General features: G+C 36.5%; 2 protein-coding genes across 2 annotated transcripts in view; one reads left to right on the forward strand and one right to left on the reverse strand.

Moving 5' to 3' along the window:
• The window catches only part of LOC307126546 (uncharacterized protein), a gene marked incomplete at its 5' end in the record, with an annotated part of 1,586,879 nt that overhangs the window by 1,252,715 nt on the left and 307,733 nt on the right, over window positions 1-26,431 (forward strand). The window lies entirely within an intron of this gene.
• Window positions 18,219-23,806, reverse strand: LOC307126306 (BEN domain-containing protein 5-like; the record flags this gene model as incomplete). Its single annotated transcript, XM_079816769.1, has 6 exons — window positions 23,667-23,806; window positions 22,949-23,199; window positions 22,659-22,779; window positions 21,838-21,989; window positions 18,955-19,165; window positions 18,219-18,355 (listed from the first exon to the last, which is right to left on the reverse strand). Exons 3-6 carry the CDS (start codon window positions 22,693-22,695, stop codon window positions 18,219-18,221), a joined length of 537 nt encoding a protein of 178 aa, XP_079672895.1. The 5' UTR covers window positions 22,696-22,779; window positions 22,949-23,199; window positions 23,667-23,806.

A 26,431-nucleotide genomic window follows, 5' to 3' on the forward strand; every position in this document is an offset into this window, starting at 1 on the left:
AGGGTCTGGCTGCAGACTTGCACTCTCAGACTTGCACGCTCAGTCAACTGCACTTCCTCTGCAAGTGACGTCACTTGCAATCGACACCTGCTCTCCGCTCTCCTGCGACCGACGCCAGGTGTATACCAGTGGCACGTGTCAGATTGAGAACTCCCAATGTGGTTCAAGAATCATTGCCGTAAGTATATATATATATATATATATATATATATATATATATATATATATATATATATATATATATATATATATATATATATATATACTTTGTTAATTTATGATAATACGTTCTACGTCAATTTAAATACTCATTTTAATATCTAATGTGCGAAAGTATGTCTAACGTTACTTGTTTGTCGACTCATGCTAACTAGTCTTACTCTTAAATAAAAGTGGTATATAAACTTTTTATATACATATGTCTTAAATACTGTGCTACATGGCTTACTAGTTGAAATCACAGTATATATGACCGTCCATTTTGTTTAATTTTTTGCGAGGTTAATTCTTAGTAAAATGCGTATCGTAAAATACGACCTTGCGCCTCAGTTCAGTTCTTGAATGTAATTTCCTGTAAGTTACACAGTTCTAATATCAATATTATCATTGATTTCATTACAGATGCACCAATCAATATTTTTACTATCTGAAAACCCCCTGGTACCACAGTGCACATCATGTTGCACTTTGTATCACTGCAGTTTATGCCCTGCCCTACCCTAAAGCCAACAACCCTGAAAAGAATAAAGCAACACTGGGAAGGACATTTTAAAAAAGCAGTTGTTTTCCAAGGTAGGTGCATTACACTATTTTACTATAATTGTAGTTGATTATTGGTGGCACAAACACCTTCAAAAAGATTTTTCCTTCTAATAAACCTAAGGTGACGCTCTGAAACAATTTGTGCTAAGAAAAACACCATATGAAATTTGATAATGATGCCAAAAAGATTTGCATTCACAGTAAGATTTGTGGAACTGTATATACGATTGGAAGCATTTGCAAGAGAAGCTTTGTAAAGGTAAATTTCCCGTAACCTTGCCCTACATATACAATTTATTTAGACACTTGCACATGCAGATTAATTTTACATGATCAATCCGTTTAGCAGTCTCTAAACTGTTGTTTTTGCTTGTAAATCGTTGTTCACAGGCTTGCAATGCTTTCGTCTGTATTTTGGTGGGGAAAAAACTGCCAAAAGTGTCTGAAGAATGCAGATCATATTTATTTTGTGTTAGCGTGAAGCTGCAGTTTCAATTAAACTTGAAAAAAACGTACAAACTTACGTTTGAAATGCAACACACCATTACAAAGCTTTTCTTATGCATGCAAATTTAGTTTACGGGTACAATCTTATGTACACTTCCACAAATTTTACCTTACGTATGCAAATCTTTTTGGCATCATTTAATCTTCATAATACTGGACCTAATTATATTATTGTATGGGTTCTATATTGATGTGTCAGGGCTCGACATTAACGCTTGTCCGGGACAAGTGGATTTTTGAAGGGGCAAGTGAAAGAGAATTTTACTTGCCCGACGGACAAGTATCCTGATAAAACGTCATTAAAAAAATAACTAGGGAATCACCCAAATGCAAGAATGATTATGCATTTATTACTGTAACTTAAGTGGCGATTGACAGTGAATGATAATAATGTATAATGAACTGACGGTAACTAACGTTGCACTGTTGAGGCTCGCGCAGCCTCTCGAGGAGAAATCGAAACAAATGTGCACCGCTCACACAGAGAAACTTAGTTAACACACTGCCGTAAAAATGTAGAAATGTGGAGTTTATTTATAACATGATACAGTTGCAACGTCACATTACCAAGAGTGATGTTTTCCTGAATAACGTCACGACTGAAAATGGCACTGGTTTCATATGACAGTTCCAAAACAATTATTAACATTAAGTCACTTACATTTTAGATGTAGTATTGAGTGTTTTTGTTCTATTTCAGCAGCGAAAATAGTTCCAAAAGATCACAGCAGAATGTGTGTCACAGCAACAGCGTGTTAGTGAATGATTCAGCGTTTTGAATGAATCGATAGAATCAAAGATTCAATGAACTATTCATAAACGACCGCCTCATTCTTGAATGAATCAGTGTTTGAACGAATCGACTCAATGACTCACTCATTCAGACGGTCACCTGCTGCCACCTACTGGTGGTTTAGTTTCATCTTTCCAAAATTTCTTATTTGTATATTCAAAACATATTTAAAACAATCTCATAACATTATTTAATGCAGTTGTAATTTTTCAGTGTAAATTATTTAATTTGACTGGTAACAGCCAGTGTCGTCTTCTAATTTAGTTTATTGATCCAATTTAAGAATATAAAAGGAAATCTGAATCATAGCCTATATTTAATAAGATTAGGGGGAAAAGGCCCTTTATAAAAGGTAAAAATATCACAAATATGCATATGTCAAAGCTGATTGAACACTGGTGAGAATATTGCTTCAGAATAAATTTTATTTACAAAAAAATCATTTTTTTTCCGGACAAGCACATTTTTTACTCGGACAAGTGGATGACAGATTTACTTGTCCGAAAAGCACGTGAACATGCTTAATGTCGTGCCCTGTGTGTTGATGTGTTTTCCTGATTTTCATACTGTGCTTTATCTACAGGCAAAAGAATATGTCATTGCCATTTGCCTTGCAGAATTGAGCCTCATTACCATTGTCCAAATTGCAGCAAAACTGTTCTCAGGAGATATGTTATGGAAGCTCACTTACAAATATGCCCATCATCAAATTTGTCAGCAATGACACCTGCACTCTCATCACCTCCTTATGCAGTGGGACCTTCACTGCCATCTGCAACGACACCTGCACCGTCTTCTTTGCCATCTGCAACAACACGTGCACTGTCTTCTCTGCCATCTGCAACGACACCTGCACTGTATCGACTTCCATCTTCAACGACACCTGCACCGTCTTCTCTGCCATCTGCAACGACACCTGCACTGTCTTCTCTGCCATCTGCAATGACACCTGCACTGTATCGACTTCCATCTGAGAAGGCGGAGTTTACAGAAGACAGAATCTGTGCTCTAGAACCCTTCAGCTTTGTCTTTACTGAATTGAATGACATGCATATGTTCCTTAAAGGTCCCATGGCATGAAATTTTCATTTTATGAGGTTTTTCAACATTAATATGAGTTCCCCTAGCCTGAATATTGTCCCCAAGTGGATAGAAATGTTGATCGGTGTAAACCCGAGTTCTGGCTGTCTCTCTCTGCCTTTGAGAAAATGACAGGCCAGACAAGCCAATCCTGAAGTCTCCTGGTTTGACGTCCAAGCAGGAACGGTTACCATTGCATCATTGCTTGTGAACGAGTGAACGCTGGCAGTTTCTCAGTGTTTGGATGTACAAATGAAAACAGAAGTCTTTTTTCCAGTTCCTTATGATCTGTGATCAGTGATTTCTTATGTGTAGCTAATTATTTATTATTCGTGCACACGCTGCGGCTTCTCTCTCTCCCGACAGAACGGTGTTTTCGTGTTTTCTATCTTGTGAGTCAGTGTTTTTGTACGTCCTCGTCGCGTCTATTGGTTCTACAATGTGCATACAGTCGTTACATCTTTAGAGATAAACCTTACACACGCCGAGGCTCGGGCTGCACTGTCCGGTCGGCCTCCAACATCCCCGACCCCCAGTACTGCATCTGGCCCACAGCGGAGGCGCCTTACGCGGCACGAGATTAAGCAGAAGGGGGGTAAGCGTGAGGGTATCCGGCTAGGCTAGCCAGCTATTCCCACAATAAACTGGATTACATTCGATTACTGCTGTTGTGTCTTTGTTTGCGCTGTGTACTCAATGCGCGTCACTGACGCTTTCCATATGATAGGAACATCTAAAAATAATGGTATTATCAACACTTACTCATAACTCGTTCATCTCGACAGCTGTAATGGTACTTTGCATGTGTTACAAAGTTGGTAATAATGATGAAGACGGACTCGCTGTGACTGGGACTCGTGTTTATTCAGAACTCTCAAATACAAACACAATAAACTCGCGCTGACTGACAGCGCTCTCATAACTCAGTAGTTACTATAAATAACTTTGTTAGCAATCGCTGAGCTCAGTCTCTGGTACGTTAGTGATGTCCGGTTCGCAAACGATCTTTCTTTTGAACCGGTTCTTTTTAGTGAACCGAATCAGTTCACCAAATCGGACTGAATCGTTCTAAACGGTTCGCGTCTCCAGTCAGCGCTGATCCATAATTTACTAAAGTTACTAACTTTCTGACATGAGTGACAGCCCCTCCGACTAGAAATAGACTAATAACCTGAAGTATATGCTGTAACTAAAACAGTTCACTGAACTGAGACTGACAGAACCAATGTGAAGTGAACTCCGGTCCATCCGTCTCTCTGGCAGCAGCTCGTGCCTGCTCGTGCCTCGTAGACCTCATTAAACCACGCCCCCTCCGCTCATATCAAATGCAAAGATGTCAGCCAATCACAACAGTGGGCGTTTTTACTGAAGTCTCACAGCAGACACGCCTCTTGTAACAGGGCCTTCAGCCACAGGGCAAACAGCAGTATAGAAAAAATGCCTTTTATTTCTAAATTATGATATTTTATGATGTAAAAATCATACTAACAATATAAGTACACCTCAGGAAACATTATAAAATAATAGAAAAATGCCATGCCATGGGACCTTTAACCATTCAGTTGTACACGTAATAAATTGTTAATAGAATTGACATTTACAACTCAAATTGCATCGGTTTATATTTTTCTTTGTTGATTGTGTAGACCCTTGTATCATTGATCATTCGCTTTGCTGTTATTAAAACGGACTTTATTAACTTGAATGCTAAATAAATAATACAGCATTATATTTCAATAGGGGCGGGGTGGGGTAATGTGATGACATTTCGATGTCGTTGTAGCACGTAAGTACTTATCGCGTTTAACAGCGTCAATACAATGCGAATTAATCTTAACGCGTTTAACAGCGTCAATACAATGCGAATGAATTGCTGGAAATGTATTTCCGGGTTATTTTTGTCGATTGCAAGTGACGTCGCAGGAGAGCGGAGAGCAGGTGTCGATTGCAAGTGACGTCACTTGCAGCGGAAGTGCAGTTGACTGAGCGTGCAAGTCTGAGAGTGCAAGTCTGCAGCCAGACGCTATTGGCTGATACTACTACTACTACTACTAATAAATACATTTATGTAAAATATGGGTCATGATTCAAAATATCATTAATTAAAATAAATACATTTTAATTTAAGACATACAATGTTTAACTCATATTTAATAATTTGTTGTATTTCCTTTGCTTTGTCAACAGCAGCTAACAACCCCAAAAATTAAAAGTATATTTTTAGATTCACCGTTAGACATCATCCCATTACTATTATTATTAATTATTATAATAATAGTAGTTGTTATTACTAAGATATATTTTTTTCTTGCCCTCAGAATGGCACATCCATACACAAGGCCTGAAAAGATTGTGCTGAAATGTGTGCAAACAGAGTTGCACAGAAAAGCTGCCACGTTTATCAGGCGTGGAGGAAAAATAGAAATTGGCACATTTAATAAATGCTCAGTATGTGCCTTCACAGATGGGAGTAGGGCCATTCTTCACAAGAAGTGAATTTGAATTTGAGGAGGGGGCATCATACATAATAAAAAACTTCAGCATCTCTTAAACTGAGTGTGTAAAATTTGCAATACATAATAATTAGAAATGGCCAACTCTAAGGAAATTAAGAAATACTGTATGAACCACCGCGCTTTACTTTTGCAGCTGCAGAAACCAAGGATGACCCAGATGAAGGTCCCAATTTTAGACCTCAAGCTGAGGTGTGGGGAAAAGCTCCTTGAGGTTTCTCTGTGGAGGGACCAAGCCTTGTATGAACTGCATGAAAGTGACATCCTGCATCTGAGCCACCTTCGTGCAACGGTGTGATCTATCTATCTATCATCTGACTCTATCTATCTGACTATCATATATCTGTCTATCCATCTCACACACTATAATGTCTGTGATTTGTTAATCACACACACACACACACACACACACACACACACACACACACACACACACACACACACACACACACACACACACACACACACACACACACACACACACACACACACACACACACACACACACACACACACACACACACACAACACTCACAATAATGTCTGTAATCTGTTTATTATTACTTTTTTTAAAATCCAGATCGAGGAGGTTGAGCCTGTGGAGGTGGAAATCGAGGTCATAGGGGTCACCGAAATCGAAGATACCTGCCATATTCGGAGCAGCTGTGACTCCATATTTAAGGTGCCATCACATCTATGCTCCGGGAATATTGAGCAAATCATCAAGCAGCTGCCCATGAAAATGGTCCTAACACACATTAATAAAAGAGTGGTCAACTTCAAGACACTGATTGCACACACTGATTAACCAATAGTTTTCAATAATAAATGTATATAGCTATGTTCGTTTATGTGCTTATTTATGTTACAGAATGTAACATAAATACCCCCCCCCCCCCTTGTTCTTTGTTGTTCAAACTGTTTGTAACCCTAACCCAACACTTTGAATGATTGCATGTTATTTTATAAATAGTTTTGATTTCACAATCATTAAGGCTGTGTCTGTATACTTGAACTTCACCACCACTCAGACGGGTTCAAAAACATAAACCTTAATGCGATGTTCACTAGTGGCCAAAATTTGGTATATTTACCTTTTTTAATGTTTTTTAAAATATATATCTTATGCTCACCAAGGCTGTAATAATTTGATCAAAAATTTGACCTCCTGAATGATTGAATCCCTTGCCGCAGTGTAAACACTTGTAAGGTTTCTCTACAGTGTGGATCCTCTCGTGTATTTTCAGATGTGCTGACCGACTGAATCTCTTGTCGCAGTGTGAATTCTCTGATGCCGTTTTAAATGTCCAGCTGTAATAAAAGTCTTCTCACACTCAAAGCACATATCATTTCTTACACCAGTAGCCTATGTAGATTTGGATGAACTTTAAATTTTTGCAGACAAGAAAAAACTGTATCCACACAAAGAACATATATGTGGTTTCTCCTGTGAATGGCCTTTCATGTGTCTTTTTAATACTGAAGCCCGCAAAAACGCATTGATCACAATCATGCAGTTTTTCTCTAGTGTGGATGTTCATGTGTTTCTCAATTTCCTTTTAGTGCGAAACTCTTTCCACATTGATCACAATCATGCAGTTTTTCTCCAGTGTGGATGGTCATGTGTCAAGAGTACCAAGAGTATCAAGAGTACCTTTATGTGTGAAACTCTTTCCACATTGATCACATGTAAATGGTTTCTCTCCAGTGTGGATCCTTATGTGAACCTCAAGATTACTTTTGCACGTAAAACTCTTTCCACTCTGACAGCAGGTGAAACATTTCTTTTCAGTGAAGAAATACTTTCAGTCTTTAAGTGAGTTTTATCTCCAGTTTTGACATGATGATGTTTCTGTGACTTCGGATGTGACGCACTTCTAAGATCGACTGTTAACGAGACGAGTCCAAAGGCTGTTCCTTTTCATCTTGGAGCCTGATGAGGTCCCTCTAAACTCTCCATTCACGCCAAATGAATTACACGGACTGCTGACCTGTCACCTTGATATTTTTTTTTTGGTTTTCTTTGTTTTTTGTGTTTTCTTATCTGAAACAAAGATTTCCATGTGAAGTAATGTGATGAAATGAAAGGTGATTTATATCAGGAATAAAAATTCCTCTGTGAAAATGAAACGCATGATTTTTCTGTGTCTTTATGTAAATGGTTGGTTTTAAAAATGCTATCCTGGGTTATTTGAATTTTGGCAGTTTTAGTAAAATGTCTGGCGCCTGAAGTTTTGTTAATTTGTTAGTTGAGTTAAGGGGCTGCCACCACCGTTACACACTCTTCATCCAGTTTATTTTAGCTGAAGACACTTTTCCAAAATTATTTATAATTACTTGCAGAGTGTCTACTACTTCTTGATTTTTTTTATATCATGACAATATCATTAGCATATGCTGATAACTTAATTTTACATTCAGCTTGAGGTATACTCCACCCATCAATGTTTGCTCTAATTCTTGATAACAGTGGTTCAATAGCTAAAGCATACGACATACCTGATAGTCCAGACTTTTGCCTTATACCTCTTGTGATCTTAAAAGGAGCACTCAACTACTTTTAAGTACACTCTCAATGTTTACATACAACATCCCAATCATTTTGATAAAACACAGGCTGAAACCAAACTCTCTCAGGTAGTTATGCTCAAACCGATCAAAAGCTTTTTCTTGGTCTAAAGAAATAAGACCAAAATCTAGACCCAATGATCCAGAGATGTCAAAAATCTCTCTAATTAAATTAATATTATCAAAAATAGACCTATTGGGTACACAGTACACCTGGTCTACATGGACGACCCGACCAATCACTTCTCTTAATCGAATCGCTAAAGCTTTTGATAAGATCTTTAAGTCAGAACATAAGAGTGACACAGGTAACCAGTTCTTTATGTTTCTGAGGTAACCTTTCTTCGGTAGAACGGTGATTACTGCTCTCCTGCAGCTTGTAGGCAGCGACCCTCTAGTCAAACTGTCATTAAGCAGATCATCCCACAAAACTGCCCAGAGTGATCTATAAAACTCTACAGTAATAACATCGATCCCTGGAGCTTTCCCAGACTCTATACTCTTTAGGGCAGGGGTCTCAAACTCATTTTACCTGGGGGCCGCTGGAGGTAGCCTCTGGGTCAGGCTGGACCGCATCAAGTATTACACATAAAACATGTGTTTCAATTATTCAAAAAAAAAGTAGCACAACTGATCCAATCTTCTCAATCTTTATTATTAACAGTTCTTCAACATGAATGTTTCTTCTGAACATGAACTGTTCCTCTGAATTTGAACTAAATATAGCCTATAGAAATTAAATCATGTAATATGAAATAATGAATGATTTTAATTTAATTTTAAATAATAGACTAATTCACAGCAAGGCCGTAACCAGGTCAAACAGAACAGTGAGCGAAATTCTAGGTAATAGGAAATAATCTTTTTGGGACTATTAATTTGTGTCAAATATATTATTAGTCCCAATATTCTTCGCATGAGTGAGTGAATAAATACATAGATCTGCGAAACACTATCGAATTCTGTAGTGGTCTGGTGGTAGAATTTTTGTCAACCGTGTCAAAGGTTCCGGGTTCTAATCCGCTCTCATATAGTTCTTCTTCATTAAGATCAAAGATGTTCATCAATGATTGTATAATAAGACCACGTTTGCATTTTGTTTTGTGATGTCACCGGAAAGAATAGTCTCTCTCAGCAACGGCATTAAGCGATAGATTGACGCGCTCGTCTGTGTGTGAAGACTGTGCAGTGTGCACGAGCCAAAAGAGAACGTAAACCCCACATACTTTGATTTGATTGGCCATCTCAATAATTTTCATATTTACGAGCGCTGTTAGACCACATTCGTTTAAACTCTCTGATCAGCTTTGTTCGTCTCTTCCTGTCAATCACGCAGTATCAACCAATTTTACTGCACGAGGGAGGGGCGAGCCAACTCTCTCTCTCTCTCTCTCACACACACACAAAGGAGGCAGCAAGCGTGGCAACCACTGCACACACAACGACTCAGCAAAAAGGTGCTTTTCAGAGCAACGCGCGGGCCGCACTAACACTTAACTTTGATGTCAAGAAGGGGGCCACAAAATATCACAAAGTATCATATGAGACCCCTGCTTTAGGGCATTGTATAGTTCACCTTTTGTAAAATGTTTTTCCTGTTCAGCATTAGCTCCACTTGGAACTTTAAGTAGACCCTCGTAAAAAAAGACTAGCTATATCTTTCACCTCTCTGTGCTCACTCTTATACAGCTCTGAATAAAAAAAAAAACACCACTCTTTTTCTTATTTCCTTAGCCTCTATAATTTCCATGCCTGATTCAGATATCAAAGAATGCATATTTCTATTTTGGCTGTTTTTCTTTTCAAGTCCAAAAAAGAATTTGGTTGGGCCATCCATCTGCGCTACACTTTGAAAGTGTGAGCGTACCAGAGCAACCTGTGCTTTGGCACCCAACAAATCATCCAAAACTTTTTTTTTTATCTTTGAGAACTTTAATACATTCTCTGTCTCTAACGGATTCCATTATATTTTGTACTTCTATTATTTCTCTCTCTAGATCTTCTAGCGATTGGGAAATATCTCTAGAAGCATTGAAAGCGTACATACGGCACAGTTGCTGTATCTCAATATTTCCATTGTCCCACCACTGCTGAAGAGAATCAAAAGAGAACTTCCTATTCTTAAAATTTTTCCAAAAATATCCAAACATCTCACAAAAATATTATCTTGCAATAAAACAGAATTAAAGTGCCAATAGGCACTTCTTGGCTTTAAATTAGAGATAAAAACATTACAACTGACTAAACCATGATTTGAAAAGCCTACAGGTGAAATTGCACAATGCTTAATTTAATCTTTTATGAAAGATGGAATGTTTGATAAGATCTTTTTCGCCGATTGCATCAAAGGCATTACTGTCGTGTAAAGGCCTGTACACACCGGGACGAATATCGCGCGCGCTTATCGCCAGCGTTTTTCGTGCCGTTTTTCGGCGCGTCTTGAGTGTTCACACCCAAGCGATTTTCACTGGCGCTGCGACGAGTGAACGTGCACATTCAGTCGATGCGCTCCCGGTACACAAGATGGTGCTGCGGCACTTTAAGCCTCTGACACTCGCTTGTCACACAGAAGGAGAAGAGAAACAGTATTTACGTGCTTGCCAAAACCATAGACATATTATGTATATGGCCAAAACCATTCACACTCTTGTTGCTAACTGGCAAGCAGCATTAGCAGCCCATCTTCTTCTTTGTCTACTTACTACTTCTTCGTCGTATCAATGTGTGCTCGGCAAAACCGTTTTGTGCTTGAGCGCCACCAAGTCGTGTTTTACTGTCACTTCAGCAGCTCCAGGCACGTGAACAAGAGCGCCGATCTCATTGGTCGGACAGTTTTTTACGCGCCGCGTCAAAATAAAAAAACGAACCCGAGGCGTTTTTTTAAAAATGACGCTTTTACGCCTGGCGTTTTGCGCGTCGGTGTGAACACTCACATTGGCGCCCATTGTTTAGTCCCGAGGCGTTAAACGTCGGCGATAAACGCGTGCGAAAATCGTCCCGGTGTGAACAGGCCTTAAGACTCATTTATGACGATTCCATTCGCGACAATCTCATTGAATTTTTGCACATCTAAGAACAAAACAACCGCACTGTCCATTCTTGACACTGACAAACTGCTTTTGTAACCAACAACTTGCACTACTACTATGCTGCATTCCTCTACTGAGCAGCGTTCCGCGGGCAAAACTTTGATGCTGCGTTAGCTTATCAAGCGTTACGTTTTCAGACGCTGCCATTTCGATCAGCACATGCTGATCAACAGCTTTTTACTTCCTCTAACTCCAGAAAACACCAAAATTTACACCTACAGCTTCGCCAAAGTGTAAAGAAAAAATAGAAAACTCACTCAGCCCACAGGCAAACGCTCCCACTCCACACACACTCCCAGCATCCCATAAAGCTTCTTTATGACACCATATTCCTTCAAACACTGTTAGTGAGTCCATAGTTTTGTAAAAAAAGAAAGTCAGTTGAAATTCTTGCTTTAATCAAAGCTGCAAATACCTTTTCAAAATTATTTTCTCTGTTGCACTCAATTTGATCTTTTCCACTGACATAAATAGACATTTTTGCTTTACCCAAAATAAAATGTAACAATTGACATTCTTCTTTTCTTTTTTGAACATGTTTAAACCCCAAAATAAAAGTTTGCACAGAAAACTCCTCATTAAAACAATTAAAAAGACTGCAAAACATCAAACAGAGGCTTCAGTCTTAAACATTGCATAAAAGTTTGAAAAACAGTCTCTCTTTCAAAACAAAAAGGACAATCTTGGCCAACACTTGGATTTAAAACAGAAATAAAAGCATTGACCGCAATACTACCATGTAGAATTTGCCATTGTAAATCTCCAACTCTTTTAGCTAACGGTGGCTTATAAAGTGCTCTCCACTCTGGTTTAACATTTTTACTTATCTTGAAAACATCACGCCATGGTGTATCAACTCTTCCATGTAAGCCCTTTTTGTCAAAAGATTTTACATCAGCTTTATAAAACATTTTTTACCACTACTTCTTTCACACATGTCCATATCTGTTAACTTTTCAGATTCCTTCAAAAAAATCCCACCTTACTTTGGGGAAAGAAGCAGATTTGGAAAATTGTCTTTTTCATTAGGGATGAACTCCTCGTTACAGTAACCTTGAAGCATTTTGTGTTCCTCTGTTGTAAAAACATACTGTAGTTTTTGTAGTACATGTGCAACAACTCAAATAGATTTAACTTTTAAACAATCAGCGAAAACTTTTCCAAAACTTGGTTCAGCCAAACCGTTCGAGCGCTATGATTCTGGATTTAGTGATTGTTGTAGTCATAGTCCCACATGCACCTAGAATGTCCAAACGTGAGCCGTAGATCAAAGGTTCTTTCAAAAACCAGAATAGAGAGTGTAGAATCAGTTATTTTCACTTGAAAGATGTCCCATACTTTAAAAAGATTCCTGTAAAACTCTGGCATTCTGGATGTATTTATTCTTCTGGGCTCTAACAAGAACAAGGATTTATCCAAACATAGTCCTTCAGCAGTCTTTAAAATTGTACTGACCAATGGCCTTCAGCTTAAGTTCTCTGGTCCAGTAAGAAAATGTTGGATAAATTGTAATCGAAAAGCTGCAGTCCGACTTTGCATATGTACTTGCACTCCTTCTTCTTTAGGTAGATATAAAACATTATGAGGAATCCAATGCACTTTTCCCCAAAAAATATCTATTAGAAGAGACTGAATTTTTGCAAGTAACCAAGCAGGTGGATCAATACAAGCCAGACGGTGCCATAAAGAAGAGGCTACTAAATTAGTGCTGTTTTATTAACAAATTTCGGGAGGAACATGTTAATCCACAATTAAACACAAGTGGAGCACGTTCAGATAATTATACTCATAATCTTTACTCTATTTAATTTGATGTATGTGTGAACTTGTGAATTAATAATCAGAGTGCATCCTCTATATGATAAATTCGAAACAATCCACTTCCATTTCAGAAGTAGACCTTTACGTTTCTCAATTATTCCCTCCCAGTTTTTTTGAACAATCGTGTCATCTCCTAAAAACACTCCTAAATATCTTTTGAGCTATAAGTCAAACTCATTTATTAAAAAGTGGTTCTATTGACAACGTATAAATTATTCCTGAGGGAGAACACCCCTGTCTTACACCACAACATGCTTTAAAACTAGGCCATCATGTGGCCAGCAACACAAGCTTCTTACTTGAGCGAGACATTAAAAAGGAAAACCTTTTAATCAACAAGGACCAGAAGTCTAACTGCGGTGAAATCTTTCAAAGCTCAGCCTATACTACATTCATGGATATTGAAACCATAGAGTAGGAATCACTCAAATAGCGCCTAATGATTTCTAGCATGCTAATTATTAATCTAGCATGCTTTCCATGAAAACAAGAGAAACAAGAAAAAAACTTTGTTTTTCCATGAAAACAAACCATGCTTTCCGGCTTTAACACAGCCGGAAAGATCATTGGTGCCCCACTCCCCTCCCTGAAAGACATATACTCCACCCGCCTCATCTGCAAAGCAACCACAATTGTGAGCGATACAAGTCATCCAACTCACAATCTGTTCAGCCTCCTGCCATCTGGGAAGAGGTACAGAAGCTTCCACTCCCGCACCACCAGACTCAGCAACAGCTTCATCCACCAGGCTGTTAGGATGCTGAACTCTCCCCCCTCAGTCACCAGGCCGTCAAGAAGATGAGCACACTGTCCCTGCACTATCATGTCACTTGCACACTTTTTATGCTGCTATGACTGAACTATCTTTGCACTACAAATGCCATTTGCATACTTCAGATGCTGCTTTGACGAACTGTCTTTGCACTACATGCCACTTCCTTAATTTTAATTTAAATGTCTATTTATTGATGCATATATATATGCATATATATATATATATATATATATATATATATATATATATATATATATATATATATATATATATATATATATATATATATAGTGATATGTCTTTCTTAGTTTTTTTTAAATATATTTTTTTATTTTTTTTTTATTTTTTATTTTTTTTTTAAACACCAGTCTAGTTTAAACTACATGTCTTGTCGTCACCGTGGGATGGAGGGAAACGTAATTTTTTCGATTGCTTTGTATGTCTGGAACATGTAAAGAATCGACAATAAAGCTGACTCTGACTCTGAATCTGACTCTGACTAATGAACACCAAGACAAAATGCTGTGGTAATGCAATAAAGATAACACAAAATCTCTTTATTACAGGCACATGACTACCTGCCCAAATTTATATTAAAAGGGGCAGTACCACGGGGAGCCATCAACAGTATATTCATTGGGGGTGCACTTGTTCTTGCTAGTATGTGGTAAATTTCCAGAGAGCCATGATCTGAATATGATCAGTCTGGACCTTGGTCCATAGCTGGCTTGTCACAAGTTGATATCTTCATCACAACAAAGAAGGACAAATTGTAATTCTAGATCCTATAAAAGAGAACAAAGAAACGAAACAGGATATATAACCTTTAAAAACCATAAAACATGGCAGGATAGATTACGCAGGGGGGGGGGGGGGGGTTCTTCACATTTCTAACATCCAGTTGTGCCTTACAATTTACAAAAGAGATGGTATAAAGTTTTAGATTTTAAAAAAATGTCTCCTATATTTCTGCAGAATGCTGCCAATTGATTTGCTCTTGTCTGCAGCGTGAGCAAACAGGGACTCGATTTGGGGAAGATTCTTCACCATGAATGGTTTAAGGTACTGAACTAAAATATTTTAAAGATATATTATGGGGGAAAAAATTTCCCCAATTCCTTCATTCTGTGTGTTCGGAACATGAGAAACATAACATATATTATTATATATCTCTGTAGAGACTCAATTTGTCTATTGTGAAATGGGGGAAATGGCTTATCCAGACCAAAACAGATACTGTTCACAAATCCTTTGCACTAAAAGCATAAGTGTGGTCTCATTTGAAAGCAGACACTTGGCAGTTTAAAGTTAAAATTATTTTTTTATAATGAAACAAAATTGCTATAATAAGCTTCAAAGTTTTGTAAATTTATTAGAAATGTAAAATCAATCTAAAATCAAGAATTGCAATCTATAAATGCCCTACAGCGAAAGCCACATGTCTGACCATGTTATATTTCAAATCTGAAGATGATAAGTCTAAACAGCTCTGCGATGGAGGAGTTTGCGTAAGCATTTGAATATTCATAGTTATTATACAAACTAGAGTATTTATGAATGGTTATGGCAATAACTGTTACATTTGCATATTATATTTTATGAATATGTAAACAAATTAAAAGTGTTGAGAAGCAGCTGAAGGCTGTCATTTTTTATATATTTACCTCAGGAATGTTTACTATGTAGCTGCACTTGGGAAAGAAAGCGCACAAGATGAGACCGCTAGAAAGACCATTGATTAAGAATAGCCTTCATTTATACATAGTTAACCAAATCCAAATGTATTTTCATATTGAATGACAGGTGCAGCTTCAAATGTGTTCATAGTCAATACAACTTGTATTATGCATTTTATATGTAAACTAATACAACTAATGTTTTGATTATATTTTTTAGATACATACATGTGTGTTTTGTAAATGTATAAACTTATTATATGGTTTTAAATTTGAAAGTAAAGTAAATTACAATATTAATTTATGTTATATCATAATCTGCGCGACCCTGTCTTTGCCTTCTTTGATGAAGTTGCAGAGCGTTTCAAATGAGTGATTATTGTCAGCGAAGTCCACTTCAATTAATATACCGTGCTCAGGGAGTAGCCAAAGCCAAAGCTCACGATGTATGTGCTCATACTGTGCGGTCCGATCATTGAGCGCGACTTGTCTGCTCACACTGTACGAGTGAAATATGCGTGATAAAACCCCTGTGCCAAGTGCGACGATAGACCATGCAGGCTATAATAAAGAGATAGCCTATCAAATGCTTCAGCTATCGATATCAAGAGGATTTAGCATTTACAATGTATGTATATAAGGGGCGTTTCTTCAACTGGGGGCACTTTTAGCCATGTGAAGTTGAATAAAAATAACTTAACACGTAACAGTCTCATAAGTTTAAATAATTTGTCTAGTTTTAAGGTCTGTAAGAGGACAAACTTAGATTACAAGAGAAACTGTTATTATTTAAAAAAAATACCGACCTGCAATGAACAAATGTAATTTCCACCACATCTCAATATACAGCTATTATTTAAAAATAGAACAACTTATGCCACTCAGGAATTGTCTAAGATAATTTTTGCAACTAGTTTTACCAGCTTGTCCACAATGTACAATAATTGTACATTTGTCTATGAGATAAATTAACTGTCCTAAGGACCAAATGCCGAACTGTACACCGGTCACAGTCTGAAATGTAATATTGGTTTGAGTAAGAGCTTATTAGAAAATAAATTACTTGAATTTTTATATTAAGTAGAGCATGATCTCATACATTTTGTATGCATTTTTAATGTGTAATGAGAACTTTTTGAAGTATTTTTTTTAATGTGTGTGGTGATGGAAATGACGGTGTTGTGGAAATGACAATTAATTAACGTGAATGTAGAGAAACAATAGATAAATATAAAAAGTATTGTAAAATAATATAAAAATTATTTTACAAATCTACTCTGGCAATCCATATCAATTGTACTTTGTAATCATAAATGTCCTTTCCACCACACTGCACTTTGGAAATGACATTTCTGTAGTTGTTTGTGAAAAAAGGAAGATAGCTTCACTGATTAGCTTTGAATTAATACTTAGCATTTCTTGTATGCAAAATACTCTTATTTAACTTAAATGTTTAGCTTTTTAAAAACACCTTTGAAGGTACAGCAGGTTTGGAAATGATGTAGAATAAATATATTACCTGTTCACCCTGCTGAAAAATCCAGCTAAAACCAGCCTAACATGGTCAGGCTGGTTTTAGCTGGTCTCCCAGCCTGGTCATAGCTGGTTTTTCAGGCTGGTTTAAGAGGGGTTTTGAACACTTTTTAGCTGGTCTTAGCTGGTCAGTGTTGGTCTTAGCTGGTCAGGCTGGTTTTAGCTGGTCTCTGGTTTTCACTGGTCTCCCAGCCTGGTCATAGCTTTTTTAGCTGGTCTCCCAGCCTGGTCATAGCTGGTTTTAGCTGGTCTCCCAGCCTGGTCATAGCTGGTTTGGGAATTTTTTATTTATTTTAGCTGGTCTTAGCTGGTCGGTGTTGGTCTTAGCTGGTCGGTGTTGGTCTTAGCTGGTCAGTGTTGGTCTTAGCTGGTCGGTGTTGGTCTTAGCTGGTCAGTGTTGGTCTTAGCTGGTCAGTGTTGGTCTTAGCTGGTCAGTGTTGGTCTTAGCTGGTCAGTGTTGGTCTTAGCTGGTCAGTGTTGGTCTTAGCTGGTCAGTGTTGGTCTTAGCTGGTCAGTGTTGGTCTTAGCTGGTCAGTGTTGGTCTTAGCTGGTCAGTGTTGGTCTTAGCTGGTCAGTGTTGGTCTTAGCTGGTCAGTGTTGGTCTTAGCTGGTCAGTGTTGGTCTTAGCTGGTCGGTGTTGGTCTTAGCTGGTCGGTGTTGGTCTTAGCTGGTCGGTGTTGGTCTTAGCTGGTCAGTGTTGGTCTTAGCTGGTCAGTGTTGGTCTTAGCTGGTCAGTGTTGGTCTTAGCTGGTCAGTGTTGGTCTTAGCTGGTCAGTGTTGGTCTTAGCTGGTCAGTGTTGGTCTTAGCTGGTCATGTTGGCAAGATCTAGACTTGTCCTTGAAAAAAACAAGCTACAAAAAGTAAGCATCACTGTTTAATCTAATTGACAGTCGGACTGATTGATTGATTGATAACATGTTGTCTTCTCTGTGTTTCTTGCCACTGGGTGTTGAGACAAATGTAAATAAGTATACTTTAAATAATCTCCAGGAGCACACGCAACCATTCAAACAAACTGTTTTTATTTGATCTTTCAGCCCCTTAGACACATATATGTAAATGTTACAATAGATGTGAACAACAACAGAATTGTAGACATATTATACATTTTCGTGTTTCCTTTCTTTTTTTATGATGTCCTGTATTTTTTGCGATATATAATACCCCACTTGCTTCTCCCTCTTCTCTCTCTCTCCTTTTTCAGGTTCCCTTCGTTTGAGCCAGTCACTGAAGCAGACTTGAAAGAGAAATCATTTAGATTATTAATTTGTCACTTTTAAAACTTAGAAAGGTAAATTATAGTGTCATGTCTTTGTTGCATATTTTCCCTTTTTAGTATTCTGCAGTAATTTAGAAACATGCCTCTGATAGTTGGTCCTTATTTATTGCTAATACAAAGCTAAATAGTTGATGTATAGTAATCTTTTAAATTAATTAAACACATTTGAAGGTTTAATTATGTTCTATATATTTTATTGACCAATAAGTAAGTATAAAAGGATGACTATGAATAAGGACATCAGGGCCGGTTGCATAAACCATTAAGACTAGTCTTACAAGTTAGACATACATTTTTTTCTTTAAGATTGTTCATAATTTTTTTTAATCAGTTACATAAAAACATAGACTGGCCTAATTTGATACGAAAAGTAAGACTGAATGCCACTTGCCTAACTGCTAGTGGATCATACTAGATCTTAAGACACTGTCTTAACATAATGGCTTAGTTTATGCAACTGGCCCCTGAACATTAACAGTTTTGCAAACAATAAAACTTTTAACTAATGTAAAACCATTTTACAGGATAAGAAAGAATATATAGAAAAAATAGTTTACCTCTCAAAATTTGCAGCTTGGAGGGTGTCAGGGGAGGCTTTGCAGAATATTTATTTGTGGGACACTCCTTTCCTGACACACTTCTGCTTTTTAATGTATTTGTCCCCCACAGTGCCACAGCCATCTCCTTGATGTAGAGAGAATCCTTTGTAGCGGAATTAATTTTCTTCCACACCTCTTCTCTGATCCAAATGTTGTCTCCTATGTGGATCTTAAAATACAGAAAATAAATTAGCTTCAAATGTATGAAAACAAAACCATTCAAAGATCCTTCAGAATACCTAATTTTATGTTCCACAGACAAAACAAACGTATACATGTTTACAATGTCATAGGGGTGAGTAAATGATCATGATGACAATTTTAATTCCTGGGTTCAATATTTCTTTAAGGGTATTTAAGGGTATCACAAATTAGCTTGAAATTCAAAAGAATGGACTATCTTTGTTGCTGATGGGTGTTGGGAGTTCTTGTGGGACCCCAGAATTACAACATTTCACACCATTATAAATTGTCCTGATATGGTATAAATACTATTATTCCAAAAGACCAGAGGAAGAATATATATAGCAGTTGTTAGCTATAAGTATTGTGCTGTTCCTTTAAGTACTTTGGCTACCACATAATAAATTGTGGTCAATTGCAATTACAATCAAAAATGAGCTTATGTGGGATAGGCATAGTCAGTTTAAAACATCTAAATGTTCTAGATCTTCTCATTATCACCACCTATGTTTTCTTAAATAGAGATCTTGGATTTACTTAAATGGAGGAGTAAATGCTACAATAATTATCATGTTCACATACAACGCTTCTGCGCTTACGATTTCTCTCAACATGAGGAAAGAAGAGCCAGGGCCGTGCACAGACATTTTGAGGGGCAGTGGCCCAAACCAAAAAAAAGGCACTATAAGGAGGTTGAGTATCATCAAACCTTTTACAATCATATTGTAAATACAAGTGTTTGGCTTTAGTGCTAATTCAATATATGTTGTTGTAATTATGCTTCGAAAAAGTTGATTCTGTCCTGTTTTCATCTCATATTTATTTATTTTTTTAAATGTTGGACATTTATGTAGCAAATGATAATTACAAAAAAATGTTTTTTTGAGACAAGGGTCTTGTTACATTTTTTTTTTTTTTCAAAGTAAATGAAGCAACAATTTTCAGTAATGGAAGATTGAGTAAAAGTATTTAGGGTAAAAGGCACAACTATTTGTTAGGCTACTACTGTAAAGTATTATGGATCTCGTTTAATGCTTTCCGAATCTTTACTTTAAAAAAATGTTTCTGTATTTTTTAATTTTTTTTATACTACCATATTTTAATATTTATTGAATAATACTGAATTATTTTATTTATCAAAATAAACAGAACATTTTGAACAAGTATTAACTTATACATGATTAAAAACTATAATACAACTCATTTTGAACATTTATAGTATATTACCTTTTTAATTGTGTATACTATTAATAAGGTCTTAATAAAATATCAAATATGATGTTTGTTATAGATATTAGTATTAACTCAGACAATTGATGATAATGGGAAATACATTTTACAGGAGTTAAAGAGTGACAAACTTCAGCTAAATATTCTATAATCCACCCGTAATATTCTTGTAATCTACAATCGATTCTCACCGATTAAAATATATAAACGATATGAATTCTTAAATCCTAAGAATTGATTAATCATCCTGTTTTCAGTTGATGAATGATGAGAACTGTGTAGAGCACCTCCCCATTAGGGCTGTAACAATTTGACCAAAAATAAAAATATCTATTAATTGAACATTGTACCTTAATTACAATTAATGAATAAATATTTTTTTCTGCTTTCCTTTTTTGCCCTCATAGTTCACTGATAAGTGAACCTGAAGAGACCTGGATAATGGATAGGGGGCGCTGGCCCAAAAAAGGTTGAGAACCACTGCTATAACGGTTGAGTTTCTAAACTACTTTAGTGATAAATCACGGCAGCGTTGACAATGAGTTTCTGTGCTCCTCACTGTGCACAATCTTCACGTCATGTGCAAGCTACTGAGTGTTCGTGTGTCACAATATATCAGGCATTAGTTCAACATAATACACATCTGATGGTCTAAAATCGTTTCCATGTTCAAACTGGCAGGCCTTAAAACACATACAAATGACAAAGCTTTGTGAGGACGCAGGTGAAAGGGATCTGGCTTCAGTGCGCGCGCATTGTCAGAGACATGACACAACACAGTTCGGCTCTCCGTGTCACAGAAAAAAGCTCATGAGCACTGAACAGAGAAGCTTTCCATATTTTTGTTCTTGAATAGTGCACAATCACTTTAATGTTCAAACTGGCAAGTAGAAAGCCTTTAGACTCCTTTAGACAAACTTCATGAGGACGCAAGTGAAAGTGATCTGGCTTCGGGGCCTGTGTGCGCTGTTTCTGTGTGTGTATCAGCGCATATCAGAATGGCGGTTAATATCTGTATAAACTGTGTAAAACATGCAGTTACTATAGTGATTCTGACCATCTATAAACAAAGATAACTACTCCTCCAAGATTTTAGCCAGGTATAGAAGATTAGAGATTGGGCGATAATTTAATAAAATAAGATAATTTTAACCTTCAATATTACAGTAATGTAGTACTACCTGTATAGTTTACAGCATTAGTTAAAAGATTTTTTTCCTTAAGGAAATTTGCCATGTACTGTATCTGATATATATCCACAATAATTGATATTGAATCAAATCGAAATCTGAATCAAAAGCTTGTGAATTGAAATAGAATCGTATTGTAAATTTGTGTCAATACTAAGCCCTAAAATTTTAATAAGGGACTAATATTGCATGCATGTATTGAAGATTTTTTTGTGCAAAAAGGCTTGAAATAATGTACCTTTCCATCCTTTATTTCATAAAGGCTCAGAGGTGATTCAAAGGGGTTTTTATTCAGAGGTGGGTTGTTGCCCTCTGAACTATTGGGCAGCTCTGGTCTTCTGTCAGGTGTGCTCTCGACAGGTGTGGAGGTTCCATTTAGAAAAGATGAACCTGCAAACAATGATTGGGGAAAATGTATTATGGCCTTCAAATAAAAGGAAAAGTACTATTCTAGTTCAATATAATACACTCAAAATATAAATCAGCATTTCAACCTGTTTTTTCAACATGAGGTACTATTGAGTAAGCTGTATGCACTTATTTTTGTTAAATCATTTTAACAAAAAAAAAAACCTTCAACATAAACTATTTTAAACATTCTACATAACCGATGAGGGCTACACGGTGGGCTATTCTGTGCTGAATTTTTTGAAAAATCTGTAGAATTATGCAGAATGGTTTTAAATGTGTTAAAAAGATCTAAAAATATTGGAACTGAAAACATTACAAATAAAATATTCACTTCTTAACTTCTATTTAAGGTTTACAATACAAATACAAATATAACAACTTGTTTTTGTTTTTTTTTAAACAAAGCTAGATCTCTCTTACAGTACATCAACTACAAGATGGAGAACATTACTTTATTGAATTGTACACAAATCATCGCATGTATGTATGTATGGATGTATGTATGGTATGTATATATGTATGGTGTGTGTGTGTGTGTGTGTGTGTGTGTGTGTGTGTGTGTGTGTGTGTGTGTGTGTGTGTGTGTGTGTGTGTGTGTGTGTGTGTATGTGTGTGTGTGTGTGTATTTTTGTATGGATGGATCAGTACTTGTTTCTGAGAAGGCTCTTTGAAGCACTTTGTTCATGTTCTGCTGTAGTGTAATGTTGAGGCTTCTGTATGTAGCCAGCTCTGCAACAAGATCCTCCTTCTCCTTTTCTAGTCAGCACACCTTTAATGTTGTATAGAACAAGAAACAGAGAAGAAATGTAACTTTTTCTCATCAGATTCTCTATATTTTAAGATTCTGAAATGTATTAATAAACTGTCATTACTAAGACTCTCTTTTTATATGCTGTTTGTAAATAAATGGAAAACATTTAATATTCATAGACTCTTACTTATGTTTGCATTCTTCCAGCTTTTCTTCAAAGTCTTGTTTTTGTTTCTTTATGTAGCGGTATCTTCTTTGCAAATCATCATGTATTTTTTGGGGTACAACCCCTCCATCTTCACTGTCAGAACACTCCTCTCTCTTTTTCTTTGGGTCTGTCTCAAAAAGTGGGGCCTCTCTCTTCTTTGCCTTTCTTTCTTCAAGAATTTTCAAAAGGTTTTTTCTTTTCTCAGAAGCCTCAACTGTCTTTAACATTTTCTGTAAATATAAAAAAATTGGATAATAATGTGTTTCAATGCTTTGATAACATATAACTTTAAAGTTATACCAAAGTAGGATTTAGAATGAGTGTTTACAATTCTAATATAAAAAAATAATAATTATGCATGTATTAAAATTATTTAAAATATTACACATATTTAATATATACAATTGCTATTAAAAATGATCTTAGTTAAAAACAAACTGATGTGCATATGAGCCAGATTAACTGAAGAGTTCGAAAGAACCGATTCTTTGTGAATCATTTCGACTTCGATTCAGAATCAGACGGGGTCTGCCATAGCGAGTTGTGTGGGTTCAAAACGAAAGATTCACTCGTTTGCGTACCAGAAGTTAATAAACCGTAAACACGAGGAAAAGTTCGTCAATCCATCAGGTAAGTCATGTTCAGATGTTTAGAAAATCAGAGTAAGCTTTTAAAACATCGTGTTTATAAAACATACGTTTTTCTTCTTCAGTTCTCCTTTTTCTTTTGCAGTTGCCGTCTCGTCCTCTTCGTCATCCTGGTGGTGGTTGTGGATTTTTGCCGTTCTTATCCTTTTGGATGGTTTGGCTAATTCCTCCTCCATCTCTTCACGGGTCTCTGGAGTTTGTAAATTGAACCACAATCAATGTAAGTAACGTTAAATGTTTAACTTTAGTTAGCGTTAGCTCAAACAGACATTTCAATTTACGTCAGTCGAATTAAGGCAAAAACGTCAACCTTACCTTTTATGACAAGTACCTGAGCTTGATAATATGTGTTTTCCCAGCGAACAAGATATAAAACATCGTGTTTATAATTTTTGGGGTCAAATTTTTTGATGTCTTCTATGGGAACGATATGTTTGTGCCCGTCCGAATACCGCACATAGGCAAACATGTCTGTCTCTGAGGTAAAAATGTTGACCAAAAAAAAACTGAGCCGGCGCCTCACGAGAGGGTATCTGGATTTAGCGCGTGCACGGTTAAAAATCAGCCAATCACATTCAGAATTACATACACACACTGTACATCAGGGTGTCCAATCCTGCTCCTGGAGGGCCACTGTCCTGCAGAGTTTAGCTCCAACTCTAATTAAACACACCTGAACCAGTTAATCAAGGTCTTACTAGGCATACTGGAAACTTCCAGGCAGGTGTGTTGAGGAGAGTTGGAGTGAAACTCTGCAGGACAGTGGCTCTCCAGGACCGAGTTTGGACACCCCTGCTGTACACACACACACACACACATATATATATATATATATATATATATATATATATATATATATATGGTTGCAATTTTATTTTTATATATATATATATATATATATATATATATATATATATATATATATATATATATATATATATATATATACGTATGGTTGCAATTTTATATATATATATATATATATATATATATATATATATATATATATATATATATATATATATATATATATATATATATACATACATATATATATATATATATACATACACACATACACCTTTATAAAACGTATTCACTTAAATTTCTCTGTAGATGTCCAAACGAAAATATAAAAAATACCTGGAACCAGACAGTGTGTCCAGGATACCAGTTACAACCAGTCAAAGGCTTGAGAAGAAGGCTGCTTTAGAGGTAGCTATTCTATATGTTGCTATTTATTATCAACGTAAAAATACATTATGAATGTAGACTTTGTCCAAATTGTCCATGTTTTTTTTTTCTAGGTAAGAAACAAGGCTGTTTTGCTCGCAGACCAGACATGTTCAGATGAATCCTCATTGGAGGTAAATAAGTTCTCTTCAGATTCTGTGGCATGCTATATAGAGTAACAACCCTAATAATTAATCTAAAAAATGTAATAAACACATATTTTACTACTAAATGTTAATGGTTTCGTATTGTTTCAAAGGTAGGAGACCCTTCAAAGACAAACAGCGCCTGCTCATACTCGTGCCAGGCTCATACTGACATAAGTGATGCACTTGTCCAACTTGATGAGTTGCCTTCATACTCAGAGGTAGCTTATATATTTGATGCATAGTGTCCCCAAAATGTCTTTAGACATTTAAATCACTTACAATTTATGAATTGCATATGAATACTTTCGCATTAGTTAACAAGCATGCTGCACCACATCATATTTCCCCAAATTTCCACAAGTGAAATTCCATCACCACGACAGCCATACATGTGGCAGCCACAGTTATTTAAAAATCTAATCTAATAGATAATAATAATAATTTTTTTATGTAATGCTCATGTTGGTTAATTAGTCTAGAATTTTATCCAGAATATGAATGGCCTATGTATGATTTCACAGGTGTCAGAACCTGTAAGGATAAACAGCTGCACTGTTGACCAGACCACAGTGGACAAAGGACAGCCCCATGCAGACACAGGAGAGGCCCCCTCTCACATGTCTACCTCAGACTTAGAGGTATTCTTTTCCCAACAGTGTGAGATCACAAACACACATGTGGAGGGTTTTCACCTATTTAAACCAAATAGTAGTCATCCTACATTTTGAGTGAAATATTCTTCCAAAAATATTTAGGTTTTTGCTCTTACTAATACATTTTTTTAGTACATGTTATTCACACTAATTTTGTACATGACATTGTTGCCCTTGCTTGGACTACGACTTAAGGGCCTGATCACACAGAACAGGTTTTTCAGGCATTTTTTGGTTGATGTTTTTTCATTTAGAAAAGAGCAGTGCGCTGCGTTTAAAAAAAAAAATTCTAAACAACCCCTGAATCAGCTGTGCTGTCAGTCTAATCAAGGTTCACCACAACGGAAGACCCGCCTCTCCATTCATTCGATTGGACAATAGAAAAAAAACGTGATGACGTTGGGTGCTTTTCCGCTCAGATTTGATTTGTTTTCCAACATTTTTTCCTTCTAAAACGTGAGGCGCACGGTGCGCATAAGCAGCGTGCATGCTCTCTGCCAAACGAAAATTATTCAAAAAAGGTGACCCTTGCTGCAAAAACGTGTTCTGTGTGATCGGGCCCTAAAACTGTTTACTACTACTACTTAATAACATTATTTTATGCACATTATATTAAAGCTGCAGTATGGAAGGTTTAGTATGAAATACATTTTCCACCAAAAGTATTGTGGGTATCAAGCAAAAGATTTAAAATAGAAACCTGAAAACTTAAAGGGCATATTGCAGGTTAATTTTTTCCCCAAATGAATATATAACCTTGTATGAAAATACCATATGAAA

The sequence above is a fragment of the Gobio gobio genome, assembly GCF_949357685.1.
Source record: "Gobio gobio genome assembly, chromosome: 5".
Taxonomy (NCBI): Eukaryota; Metazoa; Chordata; class Actinopteri; order Cypriniformes; family Gobionidae; genus Gobio; species Gobio gobio.